General features: G+C 56.8%; 1 protein-coding gene across 1 annotated transcript; it reads left to right on the top strand.

Annotated features, from left to right (window-relative positions):
• Positions 1-6: 6 nt before the first annotated feature.
• Positions 7-17,381, top strand: Brme1 (break repair meiotic recombinase recruitment factor 1). Its single transcript, XM_048795566.1, has 10 exons — positions 7-434; positions 718-778; positions 1,217-1,268; positions 5,921-6,095; positions 8,518-8,599; positions 8,802-8,906; positions 11,232-12,506; positions 14,592-14,686; positions 16,396-16,488; positions 16,777-17,381. The coding sequence occupies exons 1-10, from the start codon at positions 310-312 to the stop codon at positions 16,919-16,921; spliced, it is 2,208 nt and encodes a 735-aa protein (XP_048651523.1). The 5' UTR covers positions 7-309; the 3' UTR covers positions 16,922-17,381.
• The last annotated feature ends 1,448 nt before the right edge of the window (positions 17,382-18,829 follow it).

Genomic DNA, 18,829 nt, shown 5'->3' with positions numbered 1-18,829 from the left:
GGTCCCGGGGGTCCCTTCCTCTTGTGCATCTTCCAGACTGGATGCCCCGACCACCAGCCCCCCGGCGCCTAGCCTTGCCCTGCCTCTTCCCCCGGAGACTGTCGCCGCGCACGCGCCCTTCCTGAGCCCCGAGCCCCTCCTCGGCACCCCGCGCCCGCTAACCCCGCGCCCTCGCTACCCGGGGTGGCCGTTCCACTTCCGCCTCGGCCTTCTGGGGCCGCGACACCGGAGCGCGGCCACTGGACTAGCCGGGCCCGCCTCACCGAAACTACAATTCCCGGCAGGCAGTGCGCGGGCGCGCGGGCGCGCATGCGCCTGGCGGAGAGCGGAGGATCTTGCCTCCGCGGCTCGGAAAGGAGGCGGAGCATGCGCTGGTGTTGGGTTCTGATAATGCGCACGCGCGGGGCGGGGCCTCGTGGGGCGCGGGAAAAGAGGTAGGGCGCGCGCAGGTTTGAGGGGCGCAGGCGGCCCTGTGATTCTTAAAAGTCCTGCAGCCAGAGCTCCTCACTTTTTGGTGGCAGAAGTAGTGTTATTGTGGGGCAAGTCTCGGGGAGCCGGGGCCACTGTGCCCAGGACCCAGGCCTCCGGCGTCCAGATCCCCCTCCTTCAGACTCCAGGCCACCAGGTCGCCTTGAGGGCCAGTGTGGCCATTTGCTTGGGGGATGGAGAACTAAAGAAATCAACGTATCGCAAATAATCCAGGCGCCTATTCCCCAGCAGGTCCAGGCAGACGCCGTTCCTGCTACACAGAGGGACTTGGACGACATCGGTGGCGCAGGTCGGTTTCGGCCTGCCTGGCCCCCAAGGCTGCAAGCAATTGGCCTCTGTCCACTGCTGTCCCTCCAAAGCCCCAGCATCCCCTCAGGGCCCCAGAAGTTCCCATGTGGCCTTGTAGGCCCACAGTGGCTTCTCCAAGGTCTCCCCGTGTGCCTCAAAGGGCCACAGCCTAGGGCAGGGAAGGAGGTTCCCAGCAAGTTCCCAGCATGCTCCCACGTAGGGACAAGAGCTGGGGCCGCAGGGCTTCCCTGGAGGATGCCCTTTCCAACCAGTGTGGCCCAGGGTGACTGTAACCCTGTGTCCTGCTGGGACTCAGCTGACCTGTGGGGGCAGCCAGATGGGCCTGGGTGGTGGTGGGGAAGGCTCTGCCCTCAGCCAGGACCACTGGATGGGGACAGAGACTACTGTGTTAACAACGAGAGATTTCGTTTGTTCACAGATTTCTCAAGGGAAAAGTAAAATGAGTAAGAGGAAGAAGCTTCGGACCTCAGGTATTTGGTTCACTGGAGTTGGATCTTTGGGGGTTAGAGGTTATGGTTGAACCCAGGACCTGCTGCCTCTGGGGAAGCGCTCCACCACTGAGCTGCACCCCCAGTCCAAGTTGGCACTTCTTGATTGCTGTCTGCTTATAGGGCGAACACCGAACTTATTTGTTGTAGAAATGCTAATGTGAGTGTCCCAAGCTCCTTAAAAGATGATTTAACACAGCCTAATTAAAAAAACAGAAACTGTGGAGAAGGGAATGAGATAAAGAGTGGGAGTTCTTTGGCACTTCCACCCGCCTCTTGGGGTCCCCCTGCCTAGAGATGCCCCCACCCCAGGTTTCAGAGCAGCAGTGCAGCCACTCCCAGGAGGACCCCTGAAGAGAGCTTGATGTGCTGCAAGGCCATCTGGAGTGGGGCCGAGTTTCACTCTGGAGCCAAAAATCTGGGTTCATCCCAACTCCCATCACTTTGTGATCGAGATTGATTTACTCTGTGACTCAGTTTCACCATTTTGTAAATTGGGAATAATAAACACACCTACCTACCAGAACCACCTAGAGCAGTGGTTCTGGGAAGGGGTGGGGGGACAATTGTTAAGACATTTTTTAAATTTTGTGTGGAGCAGATAATACTGGCATCTAGTGGGTGGAAGTAAGGGCTGCCGTTCACAGTTCTGTAATGCCCAGGACAGTCCCCTATAGTGCAGAGTGATCCAGGCACAGATGTTTACTGATGGTGCCAGGTTAAGGGAAACCTGCCTTGAACCCACACACGAATTAGCATTTGTAAAGATCACACACGTTTGTGCTGTCAGTGATTATTTTTGCAGATTTTTTTTTTCAACTAGGGATTGAACTCAGGGGTGCTTCTGAGCTACATTCTTTGACCTTTTTATTTTCTTATTTTGAGGCAGGGTCTTACTAACTTGCCTAGGCTGGCATTGAACTTGGGATCCTCCTGCCTCAGCCTCCTGGGTGAATCTCTGTGCCTGGTGTCCTTTTTTTTTTTTTTTTTTTTGGTAATTGTAGATGGACAGCGTGCCTTTATTTTATTTGTTTATTTTTATGTGGTGCTGAGGATCGAACCCAGTACCTCACACGTGCAAGGCAAGCGCTCTGCCACTGAGCTACAGCCCCAACCCCCTTGCTTACTTTTAAGATGCTTTTCATTTTGAAATAATTTGGGGCCTATCGACAAGTTTGCAAAAGTAGTTTTGGGAGTTCTGTCTGCCCTTTCCCCAGTTTCCCCAACATTAACATATAGCACAAACATAGATGATGTTCCAACTGTAAAAAAACAAGAAAGCCACCTCAGTGCACTACTTCTTCCGGACTTTTTCCTTGTACAAGGAGATTGACTCCAGAGCTAGTCAGACACACAGCAGACACCGAAGTCTTTGGATGCTCAAGTTCCTTATATAAAATGGCAAAGTAACTGGGCACAGTGGCGCATTCCTGTAGCCTCCCAGGAACTTGGGAGGCTGGATGGAGGATCACATGTTCGAGGCCAACCTTGGCAACTTAGCAATACCCTGTCTTAAAATACTTTTTTATTTTTAACAAAAGGGCTGGGGATGTAGCTCTGAGGTAGAATGCTCCTGGGTTCACTTCCCAGTATCACACGTGCACGCATACACACAGGCAAAGAATTTGTGTATAACCTACACATCCTCCTGTAGACTTTCAGTCATCTCTAGGTGACCTATAATACCTAGCATGATGTGAAGACATGTGAATTGCTTTTAAGCTACATTGTTTAGAGAATTGTGACAAGGCAAAAAAAAGCCTGCACATGTTCAAGACACAGACATTTTTTTCCTGAATGTTTTCCATTCGTGGTTGGTTGAATCTGTGGATGAGGAACTGGTCACAGATGTGGAGGGCTGACTATATACAGATGGAATACTTTTATTGAAAAACAGAATCGTCACCCATACTGATGTGTGGCTGCTGTTTTCCACTTCTCAGTGTATCATGTCTACCTTTACTTGTTAATACACACACATGAGGGCTGGGGTGTCACTCAATGGTGAAGCACTTACACAGCGTGCACAAGGCCCTAGGTTCATCCCCAGCACTGAAAAAACAAAACAGTTTCTTCACTGGAAGAAGAAACACCCAATATTGCTTGGATGACTTCAGGTCCCTATCACTGTCTAAGGTAACATAAATTTCTTAAAAATTTAGAAATTGGGGGCTGGGATGTAGCTCAAGTGGTAGTGTGCTCGCCTAGCATGCGTGAGGCACTGGGTTTGATTCTCAGCACCTCATAGAAACAAAATAAAGATATTGTGTTCACCTAAAACTAAAAAAAAAATAAATATTAAAAAAAATTAGAAATCGGGCTGGGGTTGTGCGTTAGTGGTAGAGCGCTTGCCTAGCACACGTGAGGCCCTGGGTTCATTCCCCAGCACCACATAAAAAAACAAAAACTTAGAACTAATTTTCTTATGTAGCAAGTGGCGAACTGAATGAATTTGTTCATTTTTTCCCCCTCAGATGTGGGACAAAAAGGAAATGGTTGATAGATTGAACATATTTCGTGCGGAGATGAGCAACAGGCTACTTGGAGGCACAGGGATTTCTCTGACCTTGGAGGGAAAGCTGGGTCATTTGGGGACTGTCTTGGCAGAGGACTCCCCAGCTCCGCGGACCTCTGGGCTGCCCTGGGTGGCTCTTGCTGTGTGTCCACAGAAAAAGAAGATCCTGGCAGGTCGTGAAAGAGGCCCCCCCCCTCCCGGTGTCTTCAGTCTTTGGTAGTGAACACAAGGTTCTGCCTTATTTTATCTTGAATTAGTCCCACGGGGACAGACCACAGGAAGGAAATGGGAGGCTCTGCTCTTCTGTTGATGTTTTTGCTTTTTATTTGGTACAAATGTCCATTGAATCAGCCAAACGAGCTAATGTTTGGGAATCAGTCTTAAGGAACCAAATAAACAAAGCTGCTTTCTTTCTTTCTTCTTTTTCCCCCCTTTCCTTCTCTGGCAGACCACAGGTGGGTACGTGTTTGTATAAGAAACGTCCGTAGGAAGCTTCCTGGTGGCTCATAGTTCACTGCGGTGGGCACCTGATGGGGGCCGGGTGAGGCAAGGATGAGATCCGAGGGTACTACAGATGCGTTCCAGCCCTGGGGACCCTCCGGGGCCAGTCAGGGGAAAGGGAAATGCTTCTCATGGAGAGAGCTGGTCACACACAGCAGATGGATGGAGTTCTCCACGGGCTCAGGAACCACAGCAGCCAGAGGGAGGAGAGGTTACCACAGGGGGGGCTGGGGGGGGCCAGTGGTGAGCACTTCTTAGCACATGCAAGGCCCTGGGTTCCATCCCCTCACTGGGAAAAAAATTCCTGGAGAGTTACTGGGGTTTAGGGGAGCACAAAGAGCTGGTGAGGGACTGTGAGGACCCTAGCTGTGGGCGTCGGGTGGGGGACTCATTTATGGGCTTCTTCCAGATATGTGGGGGGGGGGTGGAGCTGATTTTGTGGAGAACCTATCTGATTGAACTCGGGAAAGCGACACCTGGGTTTGCTTTGTCTCTTGGCTCTCCCTGATGGGTCAGAGCCCAGTCCATATGGTGCCCCCTAAGTGCTCGGGCCTCCAGTGTGCAGGCTGCAGAGCTGGACTGCATCCAGTCTTGGTTCCTTGGCCTCGACTTTCTCATCGGTAAGATTGTAAGACCAGTAATCCCTGGGATTACTGAGGTCCCCTACATCGAAGTCTCAACACACAAGTTCTTAGGACAGCGTCTGGTGTGGAATTCCATAGCATCTACACTTGTTCGTTGAACACAGGATTGGGATGGGCCTAGGAGAGGGGAGGCCTCACAGGCAAGCTGTGATTGGCAGTTTCTGTGTAAAGGGGGTTTCTTTAACTGATATTGACAAGAACTCTTAGACTGTCAAGAGCAAGAAAAGGACCTAGCCCAGTTGCCTTTAGTGATGGGGAAAGGAATGCAGAGGTACAAGGGACTAAGAGATGGCCAAAGGGACTAAGAGGTGGCCTCCTGCACCCTCTACCCCTCAGTCCTATTTTTCCTAGGACAGATATTCTGCAGGTGACTCTAGGAAAACGTGGTCCGTGACTTAGTCTTATCTGCGTCTGGTGATGGATGTTTTCTACATGTACTTATTTGGTCTTCTATGCATTTATGGAGCACCAACAGTGTCCAAGACATCCTCTAGTCACTTGGGAAAAGAGCGAGACAGGGCCTCTTCTCACATGCAGCCCAATGGAAGTGGGGGAGACAGGAGATGACCTCAAGTCTCAAATACTTCCAGAAAAGCCACCAAGCGAATAGGAGAGGGCCATGGGCTGGACAGGGAAGGCTCTAAGAAGTGAGGGACAGCCCCTCTGCAGTGGGACCTGCCACAGAGCCTCTCACCTCTTCCCTGGAGAGAGGGGTGTCTGGTGAGGTAGTCCCACATGGTTTGGAGACAGACCAGGCCGTTGGTCAGAAGCCCCGTGGCTGTGAGTGGGAGTGGGTCTCCGGGACAGGTTGCATCTCCTCTCACTGGGTAGCAGCGTCAGAGCAGGGGCTTCATGCCCTCAGGATAAGCCTGGTGGCTCCCAGTGCGGCAGTGACCCTGCCGGGTGGTTCTTCAGCCGTGGCAGTGCGTGCTCCAACATCCCCACCCCTCCATCTCCCTCTGTCTCTAAACCAGGAGAAGGAGTCCGTCCTCCCAAACCCCCAAAGAACCCAAGGCTGGGGCACTCTAAGGGGGGCCCGGAGAGTCCCGACTCGGGCCATTTGCACCACCCTGAAGAGTCAGAAGACAGCTCAGGACCTGTGGCCTTTACAGAGTTGACCGGGGAGGAGCCAGGAGGGGCTGTCTCCAGGTAGGTGGTTGGAACAGGCCATCAGGCTTCCCCACTGCCACTGGACCACAGAGCAGTCCCATGGACAAGGACGCACAGGGGAGTGGGCCAGGGTGACCTGTCCATGCCGTGAGCCCTCCTGGAGCTCAGGGCCATGGGATCTTGCTGCCGTTAGCTGTCCTCACTGGTGAGGAGAGCTGCTGTTTCCACCGTGGGGACAGGTAGGGTTAAATTGTGCAGGTCATGGAAGGCAATGTGGTGTTCTGCACGGGGTCAGATCCCTGTTCTGTATTCCTCCTCCCTGACTGAGAAGGTTGGGAGCTGGGTGCAGCGTGCTCGCCTGTGATCCCCGCTTCATGAGGCTGAGGCCGGGGGTCATGGGTTCTAGGCCAGCCTGGGCAGCGTAGCGAAACCCTGTCTCAAAATAAGAAGGACTGGGATGTAGTTCAAGGTGGACGCCCTTGGGTTGCATCCTCAGAACCACAAAAACGAAACAAAAAAAAAAAAAAGAAAGAAAAGGGTGGCCCTTGGTCTGTGCTGTGCTAACTAGTAAAATAGTCAGTAACGGCCAGTGGCTAACAAGCGCTTTGTCCCCAGCTCCCAGGTGAGGTCCCTGAGAGCCGAGGGACACGGTGTGACTGGCCCGCGGCCCCTGGGCTGGAGCTGGGTGACTGGGAGTCTGGCTGGGGCTGGTTCCTGTGCTCGTAACCATTATGGATTTTTGGTCCCCGTATGTTTTCAACAATGACAGAAGCTGGTGGGGGAAGAGAAAAGAAAAGAAACAGCTCACGAACAGCCTCGTCTGTCCATGGGACTGATCCACGTGCAATCGTCACGTGGGGTCCACGGGGAATTGGTTCCAGGGCCTTGGTAGATACCAGATCAGCGAGTCTCCAGTCCCTTGTGTAAAATGGCACCTCAGCACATCCTCCCGTAGACTTTCAGTCATCTCCCTGGGACTCTTCATACCTGATACAGTGCTTTATGTGAACAGTTGCTAGACTGCACTGTGGCTGTTCGGGAATTAATGACAAGAAGATGTTTGTACGTGTTCAGTGTAAACACAGATTTTTCTTGATATTCTCAATCCATGACTGGCTGAATCCCTGACTGGAGACCCCAGAGCACTGTACCTGGGAGGACGGCAGCGCAGGAAGGGCAGACTGCAGTCAGGAGAAGCAAGGCTGTGGCCAGCTAAATATGTGCGTATATATTTTAAAAATATATATGTATATATTTACTACTGAGCTACATGCAACTGCAGCCCTTTTTAATGTATTTTTAAAAAGGTTTCACATGCACTGGAAAATACACAGAATAGAACTGCATAAAACAAACAGCTTAAAGTAGCTATGCGAGGCCGGGCTGGGCTCAGTGGTAAAGTGCTTGCCTAACACGTGCGAGGCCCTGGGTTCAATCCCCGGCTCCACTAAAGAAAAAAGAAAGACTGTGTGGAGAAGAGAAATCTTGCCAGAACACCTCCCAAATTTAAATTTCTTTTCTTTTTTCCCTCCTTTCCTCCCTTCCTCCCTCCCGTCCGTCCTTCCTTTCTTCTGTGTGGTACTGAGGATAAAACCCTCACATGTGCTGGACAAGTATTGTATCACTGGGCTCCATCCCCCCGCAGACCCTAAAAGCTATTTTCTGAAATTTTAAATTATATAATCAGGCACAGTGTGGTGTTGCAGGCCGTGGGTACGGTGTCCTCAGATCAGCATCATTCGCGTATCATCACCCAGACGTCATTTTCTTTGTGTTAGGAACATTCAGAATCCTGTCCTCGCTGGGTTGAAATACACAACTGATGGCCATCGGCCTCAGCCACCTCCCACTGTGCTACAGAGCCCTAGAGCCACTCCTCCCTGGGGCTGGGGTGGCTCAGGTTCCTTCTGTCGTTCCTCACCCCGTGCCCATTAGCCCTCCCCTGCCCACCTTCCCCTCATCCCTCCCAGGTCCTGGTGACCACCCTGCTACCCTCCACTTTAGGAGGCCACTGTTCTCAGCTGTCAGTGTGATGCCCTGCAGCACTGTCTGTGCCTCGCTTATCCCACTTAACTTGGTGTCCTCCAGTCTGTCCATGCTGCGACTTTTTATGACTGGATAATATTCTGTTGTGTGTATAGACCATATTTCTATACCATTTGTTCCCTCCTCCATCCCGTCCTTTATTATTATTATTGTTTTTCTTTCTTTGAGACAGGATCTTGCTAAGTTGCCCAGGCTGGCTTTGAACTCAGGATACTCCTGTCTGGGCCTCCCAAGTAGCTGGGCTTGCAGGCAGGCACCATTGCACCCGGCTTCATTGCATTCTTTTAAAGCAGGTGTTCCGGGGCCTCTGTTCTGGGAGGCTCTGGGCACCACTTTTCTGGGCCCTTTGTCTTACTGTGCGAAGTGACAGTCCTGGAGAAGGACGTCCTCCTCCATTTTGTCTTTCTCCGCCCAGCTCCCCACATGAGGAAACAGGAGCTGCCTCCAGGCTCCTCGGGCAGCCAGAAAAGGAGCCGATTCCCCTTCCTCCTTCCCAGGTGAGCCTCTTTTATGGTTTCCTGTATGTGCGAGACCCTCCTTAAGCACTTAGCCAGCGTCAGCAGCTGCTCATGGCCCCCTGGGCTGGAGGGAAGGAGGGCGGGAGCCACGTTTGAAGCCGCGAGAAAGGAACGGGTTGGGGTTGCTTTTCTTTTGAGACCTCATTTTCCTTTATTGCTGCTGCTTGTGTCTGATTTACAGAACTCAGTCGGAAGATTTGTCCCCCAGTTTGCAAAACCCAGGAAAACAGGGACAAGAAAAGCAGAAACAAGGGAAGAGGACCCTGAAAACGGGGCCGTGAGCTCGGTAAGCCCCTGAAGATCACCAGGCAGCGCTCCGCACCTGGGTGGCCTCTGTTACTGTTGTTTTGCCAAACTAGGGCTTGAGCCCAGGGCCTTGCACATGCTCGGAAAGTCCACCACAGGGCTACATCCTCCTCGTGGGACAGGGTCTTACGGGGTTCCCAGGCTGACCTCGAACTTGCCATCCTCCTGCCTTAGCCTCCTGAGTAGTAGGATTACAGGCCTGTGCCACCGCCCAGCTTCCAGTGCAGCCTCTTGGCGCACTTTAACCTTGATATTCGAGTTAAACCAGGACGCAAGACAAGACCACTGACTCCAATTAAAATCAAATTAAACAAACTTATTATTTCGACCGGCCGGGCTGCCTCTCCCTCCCAAAATGGTGGGAACAAAACAGCCCCCCAGCTTTCCTGCACCCCAGCTTTATAGCCCAGAAAGGGGGGGTTACAGATAACAGAACTCTGACGAGCATCGCACTAATGGTAGTTTACATTTTTTGCTGGCCCTAACGTCAGAATTTTTGAAGGTCATTAGAGCCTCAGAGAGGGTCGGTATCTGGCCAGGGAAGGCCAAGATTTGTGAGGCGTCACTAAAGTTTAGAGAGGGCTGCTATCTGGTCAGAGAGCCAGGCATGGGTGAGTTCAAGGCACAGGCAGGCATTCCAAGCAGGTTCAGAATTTGCAGTAATTTATAGTAAAGCCGAAATTATCTTTTCATGGCTTTGTGGCGAGATTGCTCCCAATTTTAAGAAAAGATCAGGTTGGGTCTATCAATCCGTTGGCAGTGACTAGTCTGCCTCTCTGCTCCAGCGTTCAGTGCATCGTGCCCCAGATGTATGATGGACACAGCTGGCAGTCTGAGGCCTTCTGGAGGCAGGACAGCAGTGCCTGCACCATGGGCGTGGAGGCCAGAGCCTCTTCCCCAGGTTGGGTGGGACAGAAAAACCCAGAAGAGCAGCCCATGCTGCCCCAAAGCCCTCTGCTGCTCAGGGGTCTTACAGTTGTTCTTGCTGTCATGAATTCTGTGTGTGACAATATCTCTGGGAACACATGCCCCTGAAAAAGTGGATAGTGGGCACTCACAGAAGCTGTTTGTCATTGGCCCAAACTGGGGACACCCCAGATAATCTTCAGTGGAGGGATCCTTCCTAGACCATGACTGGCAATAAGAGGACCAAGTTAAATAGTGACACATTGAACAACTTGGATAGACTTGTGGGGTGTCAGGCGGAGTGTAAAAAGCCGACCTTAGAAGGTTGTATGTGGTAGGCATCCGTTTGTAGAAATTATTAAAATGACAAAATTACAGAGGTGGGGCTGGGGTGTGGCTTGGCGGCAGAGCACTTGCCTAGCACGTGAGGGACCTTGGTTTCTATCCCTAACCCTGCAAAAAAATTTTAAAAAAGATTTTAGCTGGGCACCGTGGCACATGCCTGCAGTCCCAGCAACTTGGGAGACTGAGGGCAGAGGATCGCAAGTTCAGAGTCAGCCTCAGCAACTGAGCAAAACCTTCAACAACAATAAAAAACAACAAGGAGGACCAGGGATGTAGCTCAGTGGTAAACTGCCCTCCGTCCAGCGCCCAGGACCAGCAATAACAGCAAAAAGGAGATTGTAGGGGTGCAGGTCAGATTAGTGGTTGCCAGGGATCAGAGAGAATGGGCAGAGTCGGGGGGAGGGGAGCAGCTGGTATAGAGGGGTCCCCATGATGATGTGAGGCGTGTTCAGTCTGTTGACACGCAGATCTCCATGAGTGAGAGTGCCGTATAGAGCTGACCACACACACAGACGCCAGCCAGACCACCGGGGAGACGGTGCCCGGGGGTCTTCTCCACATCAGTGCCTGCGCAGTGCTGTTGTCCTTGAGTGATGTAAGAGGTTACCGTGGGGGAAACTGGGCTCCATCCCAGCACTGTGAATTGAAGGTGTGTGGTAAAGGCTAACAGGGAAATGTCACGTGTGTTTTACCAGAATTTATGTATTTTAATGATATATTTTATTTAAGCTGGTAGGTCCAAAATACTGTTATTTCAATATGTAATCAGTCCTTTTAAAATTGCTTATTTTTTGTGGTGCTGGGGTGGAACCCAGGGCCTCGTGCACGGTAGGCAAAGGCTGTGCTCCCAGGCCCTGCCCCCTGGATGTTTCTATCCCTGATCTCCCCATCAGCGCAGGCCAGGAGAAGGGCTGGTGGGAGGGGAGGCTTCTGTGCTCGGTTCCCTCTCCAGGCCCCAGCTCCAGGTTCTGCCCTGCCCTGGTACTGGTGCCCGGGGTGGTACAAAGTGCTTGATGATCGAAGGCCCAGTGGCTGACTCTCTCTCTCCCCACAGGACACACTGCCGGTGCCCAGTGCCCAGCAGGCGGGGAGCCTGCTGCTGCAGGAGTCTCTGGGGCTCGCTCTCCAGGAGGCCAGGGGACCTGGAGAGCAGACACAGGCAGACAGCCCCTGCTCTGAGCAGAGTGGCCAGAACCTCGAGACACCTGTACCTGGCAGAGGGGATTCCCAGCCCCTGTTCTCTCCAGAAGTGGGGACCGGGCCCTCCCACCCAGAGAGAGCCAGTCAGAACCGCCTGTTGGAGCAAAGCAACAGCATGATGGCCGGTGGAAACCTGGGGAACAGAAGGCCTGAGGCAGAGATGGCTTGGGTTCTAGGCGATCGTGGCCAGAAAGGGCACCTGCCAGGCAGTGATGCTGGAGGGCAGGGGCCAGACAGAGGAGCCCCCCTGGGGGGAGGGGCCCAGGGCGGGTCAGGGGCTGAGCTGCCCTGGGTGCCCAGGGACGAGGGAGCCAGCCGCCCCCACACTGCAGCACCCGCTCCTGCCGTGGGCCTTGCTCAGGAGCTGAGCCTGACCACTCCACACCTGAAAACCTGGAACGTGGGCCAGGACCTCCCTGACCCCAGGCAGATACCCGGAGGGTCAGGTGGGGAAGCAGGGCAGAGCCACAGCAGCCCAGGATGCACTTCCTTGAGCGCGGACCCCACTGAGATGGACCAGAGAACCCCAGAGGTGGCCGGGCCAGGTGGGCAGGCCTTCCCCAGCAGGCAGGCCCCTGGCAGAGGCTGCAGTGCGGCCGAGCTGGACTGTGCGCCTCTTGCTGAAGACACCACAGCAGGCAGAGGAGACCTGGGGCTGGAGGGTGGTCCCCAGGGTGACATGTCATCGAGCCCTCTAGGATTCCTGGCTCCAGCTTCTGGGAACCAGACGCCCTCAGTGGGTGCTAAGGATTCTGGCCATCCAGCCCTGGAGATGGGTCCAGATGTGGGTCAGGTACCGAGGCCCAGCCCTGTCCAAGAGGGGCCAGGACGGATGTGCACACAGCCCGTGGACAGACGGGCAGCGGGGTTAGGCAGCCAGGGCCGTGAACAAGTTCTGAAGGGGCTCAGTCTGTCCCCCGGAGCCTCTGGTCTGCTGGAGCTCAGAGACACAGTGGGTGACCCTCCCCCAGAGACCGGAGTCCCCCTGGGCAGCCCGGAACCCTCTGCAGAAGCAGCAGGCCAGCTCCAGCACCCCCCCACTTCCTCAGACCTGGAGCTGGGCTTTCTGCCCGACAGCCAGATACGGGAGGCCCTGGAGGGCGCCGGCTTCGAAGCCCCACCTGAGCAGGTAAGGACTTCCCTGTTGTCGACAGACCATTCCAGAGCAAGGGCCACGCAGGGGGCGGGGGCTCATGGTGGCTTTCCACGTGACCTGGTAAAGGAATGGGGGAGGGGGGGTCTGAGTCGTGGCTGTGGTGCCTGCGGTTTTCCAGATGGGCAGGACTGCCGTTCTGGGAGGGGTCCCAGGATGGTGACAGACAGGCACTTTGTCAGCCTGGGGTCACCTGAACAGGAGCTCCAGGTGGGCTAGGCCCTGGCAGCTTCGTGCCCACCCACCCCACCTTCCAGCACCTGCCCCTGGCTCCCGGCTCCCAGGGAGCTCACTGAGGGCAGTGGACCAAGAGGGCGACCTGAAGATGCCAGGGCCTAGCCCACCTCATAGCTGACCCTGGGGAGGGGACTTCACTCCTGAACTAGAAGAGTCCTTGCCCCTTTGCAGGGTCACCTGAGGGTCTTGATGGGATTCTTTTCAAAATGCACAGTTACTGTGTTTTCTGCTGGAGTTTTGGGAAGGGCTGTGCTTCCTCTGGCTGCTGATCCTGTGCCAGCCATTTATGGTCACCTGCCTGGGCAGGTGGCTGCCTTGCTCAGCCCTGCCCTCTTGGGGGGAAGGGCAGCATCCCCGGCTGCTGGCACCCCCGAGCCCAGCCAAGAGCCATGGCCACTCCCTGGGAGGTGGGCAGTTCTCTTCCCACACCCTGTGTGCAGCACAGAGGCCAAGGAGGTTGAGCACCTCCCGGAGGTGACACAGCCTGGAGGGGAGGGGCCCGGGGTGGCATCTGGGTCTACCTAATTCTAACACTGCGCTTCGGCACTTGTCCTGGAGTGTGGGCCAGTGTGCTTCTTGGCTGACCGAGAAGAGCTTCTTCTTTATCTTTCTCTGTGGCGGGGATGGGACCCGGGGTCTCAGGCACGCTAGGAAGGGCTCCCCGCCTGAGTTGCACCCCAACCCCTATCGAGATGTTTCCAAAGCTTCCTTCAGTGTCTGTCAGGAAGCACCTGCTCGGTGCTGGGGCGCCCGCAGCCACCGAGCAGCCTGGTCTCTGCCCCGCGGGACACAGCAGCCCGATTCCGGGTGGCACCCCTGTGGCGAGCTTTCTGTCCTGGGCCGTTGGGCGCGTAAGGAGGGTTCTCAGGAGACACGGGCAGAGCACAGCACAGGCTGAGGAGGAGCTGAGGGGTGGGTGTGCAGTGGTGGAGCACGTGTGCGGTGCCCTGGGTTCTGTCCCCAGCCCCAGGGGAAAAAAAGAGGAAAAAACCCAGCAGGATTGTGGGGACCGGGCAGACAGCCAGAATGGTCAGACTCGGCAGCAGTGCCAGCCCAGGAGGACGTGCTGCCCTAACAGGGCTGCCCGATGCCTGGGCATGTTTGGTTTGACACAGGGCGTTCCCCAGCAAGTCAGGGCGACCCAGCCACCAAGCAGGTTCCCATGGGAGGGACGTGGATGGCCCGCGGCGGGAAGGCAGAGGCCGTGCTTCCTGGCATGGGCAGGGGCACCTGGGGACAGAGCGAAGACTCCTGGAGAGAGCTGTGGGGTGGGGTGGACACACACCCTTTGTCAAAGGAGGGGACTCGTGGAGGTTGCCAGCAGGGACATAGGTTTCAAACTCCAAATCTCAGCCGCTTTGCCTCCCCTTGGGGGAACATGTCACCTCGAGGTGGTTGACATTTCCACAAAAACTAAACTGCCATTGCCGTTTCCATCCCTAGGCCTCCCGGGCTGCCTGGCTTTCCCCCCTACTCCCAAGGACTTTTCCCTGGAGACACGTGGCAACATCTTGTCTCAGTAGGGTGCACGTGGCTCCTGCAGCCACTGCGGTGCCTCCGTGTTCCTGCATGACTTGTGGCCTTTAAAGTCTCGGGACACACAGGATGTGTGCAGTTGTCAGGGACGAGGGTGCCCTCAGTGGAGTGCCACCACACCCAACAGGACAGGAAGGCTAGGCTGGCTGCGTCCCCTGCTGCCACCTGTCCTTTGCAGGAGGCCCAGCCAGCCGTGGTGACCCCAGCAGGCTGAGGCCAAGCCTAGGTCCCAGTGTGACTCTTGTTCCCACGCCGGGCTGTCCTTCACATGTTGCTCTCTCCTTCCAGGTTTCTCCTGCAGGGAGTGAGTCAGGCCTCTGCTGGCCCGACCCCAGCCCACGGGCCAGGGGAGACCTTGTCATGGTGGCTCAGGTCCAGCCGAGGTAGGCATGGGGGTGTGCACGACCCAGGGTCCGGCTGGGCCAGGGAGGGCCACAGGCAGGGCCCTGACCGCCCTTGCTGGGTCTCCCACCCTCCCTCCAAAAGGGAGCCCCATCCTTCAAACTGCTTGTGTCACCTGCTCCCCCAGAGCGGCGAACGGTGGCCAGGAGTCTGCATCTGATCCAGCCCCTCTCCCTGGGACCCCAGGGTCCTGGGCCCCTGCACAGGCCTCCGGGTCTATGGGTTGTTCTGACCCACGTGCGCGCGGGTCCCCGGGAGAGGGGCATGAGCTCTCCGTGTCCCTTATGGTGGGGAGGACCGGGGCAGGCTGGGGACTGTGAGCCGAGACTTGGGGCTGTTCCCAGCCCTGGCACTGGGCATGCCCTCCAGTGACTCCACCTGGGGGCACCCCATGCTGCAGACCATAGGTGACGTCCCTCCAGCAAGCAGAGTGCTGGTCCCCACCCCCACCGCCCTGTCTGCGGCCATCCTCTCCTGTTACCCTGCACTCGAACCTGCCTCTGGGCAGAGCTGTCAATTATTTATGGCCGAGTTTCTGGTTCTCTCTGGTGAGCGTGGAGGGAGGGTCACGGTGCAGCCCTGGGCCTTGCCTATCTGCCGCCTTTTCCTTTTCTATCCTCCTCCTTCCATCTCTCTCCTCTGCTCCCCCAACCCCACCCCCGCCTGACCTCCTCCTCTTCTCCCTCTCCCTCCTGCAGCAGGGTGGGGTGGCAGGTTCCGGCCTCTTGCCCTGTAGACTCTGTGCCTCTCGAGCCACTTGTTGACAGCACCCACACGACACCTGGGGTGGACCGGAGGTTGTTTGGTCACAGTGGCCCCAGTGGGAGAGCAGGAGGAGGGAGATTTCATGTCTGATTCTCCCAGCAGCCTCACCTGCTCAGGGATGTCCAGAAGCCCCCAGAGAGGGCCCTGGGGTCTGGTTGGTGGCCCAAGCCTGACGAGACCTGAGAAAGGCCAAGACCCAGGGCAGCAGGGCACCTTGGTGTGACTGGGGCAGGTGTGACCAAGCCTGGGGGTGGAGGCTTGAGGCATGAGAGCAGTTGACCTGAGGCCAACAGGGCCACCCCAGCCACCCAGGGAGGCCCCCACTTCTCTGCCTGGTCCTCTGGTCCTGCCACATCTACAGGCCAAAGCCTCATATCTGGTGGGCACTGTGGCGCGTCCATCCCCTGCAGACATGGGTGTCCCCCAGGGCTGGCCCTTCCAGAGCTGCCCTGAGCCCTGGAGAGGGGACAGAGCAAGAGAGGCAGACGGCAGAGGGCTGGGGAGAAAAAGGCTGCGGGAAGGGGTCACGGTCAGCTGTAGCGACAACTCAGCGAGACTGCCCGGGAGTCCCAGGAGTGCTCAGGCAGTGGCCAGGAGTCCCCGTGGCTGGAGCAGAGACCCGGGAGGAAACAGGGTCTAGGAGGTGGGGGTCATGCGGGCAGCGGGAGGGACATCTCCACAGCCCCCTTGAGCTGCAGGTGGATGACCTGTAGCACCAGCTTGGGGGCCAGGAGAGGCAGTGGCAGCTGCCCAGGCTCCATCCGAGGGGATGGTGACAGGGGAGGAGCGGCTGGGGCAGCCCGCTTCTGGTGATGGAGCTGGCCATGGCCACCAGGCTCTGCCTGCAAGCAGACAGACAGACAGGGTGAGGACAGTGGGTCCAGCACGCCCCTCCAGGCTGTTCCTCTCTCCACCTTGCTGACAGGCCCGGCGTGGGAGTCCAGGACCCAGAGGCGCCCAGGATGGAGGATGCCACAGGAACCGTGCAGGGCCTGGTGGTAGAGCTCTCCAACCTCAAGTAAGGCTCGAAGCTGGGTGGGAGGACCCGGGAGCAGGGAGGAACTGAGGCAGGAGCCTCCGGCGGGCAGCAAGGCTAGGGGACACTCGCCTGGCCGGCCCTCTCCATCTGGGCCCCGGAACCCCAACCTCAGGAGGAGGGGCCAACAGTCCCTCTGCTGCTTAGGCTGGTCCCAGTGTCAGCGTAGTGCACGTGCACCACGAGGGGCCATCTGCATGTGTGCCTCTGGGCAGGGACCCCATCCCATGGTGACCACTAGTGCCCCAGCTTACCCTGTTTCTGCTGCAGCCGACTGATCATGAGCGCCCACCGAGACCTGGAAGCCTTCAGGCGCCTCCACTCCCGGAAGGCGAAGCCACCAGGGAAGGCCCCCTCTCTCTACCCACCCAAGGAGAGCCTCTCCCGGGGGGAGCAAGCCTGGAGGGACCTGTAGGGACCTGTAGGCCACTGCCTGAGCGCCCAGAGGCTCCCTGTGCACCCTGGTCACCTGCTGGAGAGCTGCAAGCAGTCTGCTGTGGGCTACCTGCAGGCCCCCCCACCCGCCACCTGATGTTGTTTGCTTGTGAGATTGTCCAAGGGGTCCTGAGGCACCCCAGCAGCTCCCTGCAGCCCGAGCCAGGAAGCACCACTGTGCGGCCACAGGGAGGGCAGCTGTGCCTTCCTGGAAGCCGGAAGCCCGACAGAAGTGGCCCTCCGAGCAGGGCCCAGACCCTGGGCCTCGATGTTTATCTGGGTTTGCAAATTCAAGCTCCTTCCCCAAGGTTGCTGTAGTTCAGAATTTGCTTCCTTCTGGAGGAGAGAAGGGCTCCCTTTGTTGTTTGTATCTTAGTCTTTCCCCCAATTTCCATTTTATTTCTTCTGGGAAGACCAGTAATAAACGATCCTTTCATGCACCTCCTGACCTGCGGCTGGGGGAGGCATTTCCGGTCCCTTGACAGCCGCCCTCCAGCCTCTAGCACTGCTGCCCCTCACCCCCTCCCCTGCCTCCCAGTGAAGGTGTGGGGGGGGGCTGCTGGTGGGACACAGGTCAGGGGATCCCCAAGGGCTTCCACGGGTCAGAGTCCGAGTCTCTGGGAGAATTGGTTGTGTGTGCATTCAGTGTCACCTGCGCAAACCTCCCCCAGGTGGCAGATCACCCCACTGGGGTGAGGCTGCCTACCTGGCCTGGGACAATGTGCTTCCAGAGCCAGCCAGGAAGCTGATGCAAACTCGGTTGCAGGCCGCCCTCAAGAGGCCATCATCCCGTTTACAGAAAGCCATGTGGGTGGCTGGCTGGCTCCCTCAGGCACGTTGAGCACCTGACTCCAGTCCCCTCTCCCTGTGGTTCCTTGGCCAGGGAGGCCTCCCTCCCCACCCCACCCCCCACGGTGGCCATGGAGGCCCACTGCAGGAGGGCGCTCTGCACCTGCCAGGCCCTGGGTCTCTGGCCTCAGCGGCTCAGGTTGGGAGGCCAACAGTCTACTTGTAGCTGCCGGGTGTCATCTCCCCAAATCCCTCACAGGCCCTAGGGTCACTAAGGAGCCCTCCTCTGTGCTCCTCCTCCTTCCCACCACCTCCTCTCCCCTGCAAGTTGGCACCCAGCCCCAGTGCACCCAGGCCACTTCCTGGGTGGCTTTAGGTCCCTGTTCAAGTTCCAAAGCCCAGGGCAGGAGGCCCTCCAAGTCCAATTCCTGCTCCCACCCCAACTCTGGAGACTGAGCCGAGGCTGGAGCCCCGACCGGGACAGTCAGCTGGACCCCACTGCTGCCACTGCCCGGCAGGACCCGCGCAGCTAGAGGAGGCAATGGGTGACCCCCAAAGAGTGGCCCCAGGAGACTAGCTGATCTCCCTCCCACCCTCCGGGCCAAGACCCCCACTGGCCTGATCCCTTCCCAGATACCGCCCCTGCCAGCTCCGTGTCCCTAGGCACTGAGCTGTCCAGTATGGTGGCACCATGGCTCCTCAGGAGGGCACCAATGTCAACATTCCCTGAGGGGCTCCTTAGTGAAGGCAAGGGGGGAGGCCTGGCCTAATTGTCTCAGTTCCCTCTTAAATCTAGCCTCCATCTCTACTAGAAGGGGGAGCCCCCGCTTCACATGTCAACATGGAGGGGTAGCCAGGGAGTGTGACCAAACCAAAAGGACCTGCGCTGGTAAGGAGCAGGTGAATGGGACCACAACTGCCCCTGCCGCCCATCCACTTCTCAGCCTGAAGCAGCTCACCCCAGCACCCCAGGGCCACCCAAAGTCCAAAGAGCAGTTGGGTGGTGGGGAGCCACAGGGACACTTGGAGCTGATAAGGCAGCCTGGAGAGGACGGGGTGCCGCCAGCCCTCTGGGTCCAGGATCATCTTAGCAAGAAAG

The sequence above is a fragment of the Marmota marmota genome, unplaced genomic scaffold, assembly GCF_001458135.2.
Source record: "Marmota marmota marmota unplaced genomic scaffold, marMar, whole genome shotgun sequence".
In the NCBI taxonomy this organism is placed as follows: domain Eukaryota; kingdom Metazoa; phylum Chordata; class Mammalia; order Rodentia; family Sciuridae; genus Marmota; species Marmota marmota.
This window is presented reverse-complemented; position numbering and strand designations above follow the sequence as displayed.

Coding starts and splice junctions, on each gene's coding strand:
- Brme1 (XM_048795566.1), top strand. CDS start 310: ATGCGCCTGGCGGAGAGCGGAGGATCTTGCCTCCGCGGCTCGGAAAGG. Junction 779..1,216: donor GGACGACATCGGTGGCGCAG/GTCGGTTTCGGC, acceptor GTTTGTTCACAG/ATTTCTCAAGGGAAAAGTAA. Junction 8,600..8,801: donor TTCCCCTTCCTCCTTCCCAG/GTGAGCCTCTTT, acceptor TCTGATTTACAG/AACTCAGTCGGAAGATTTGT.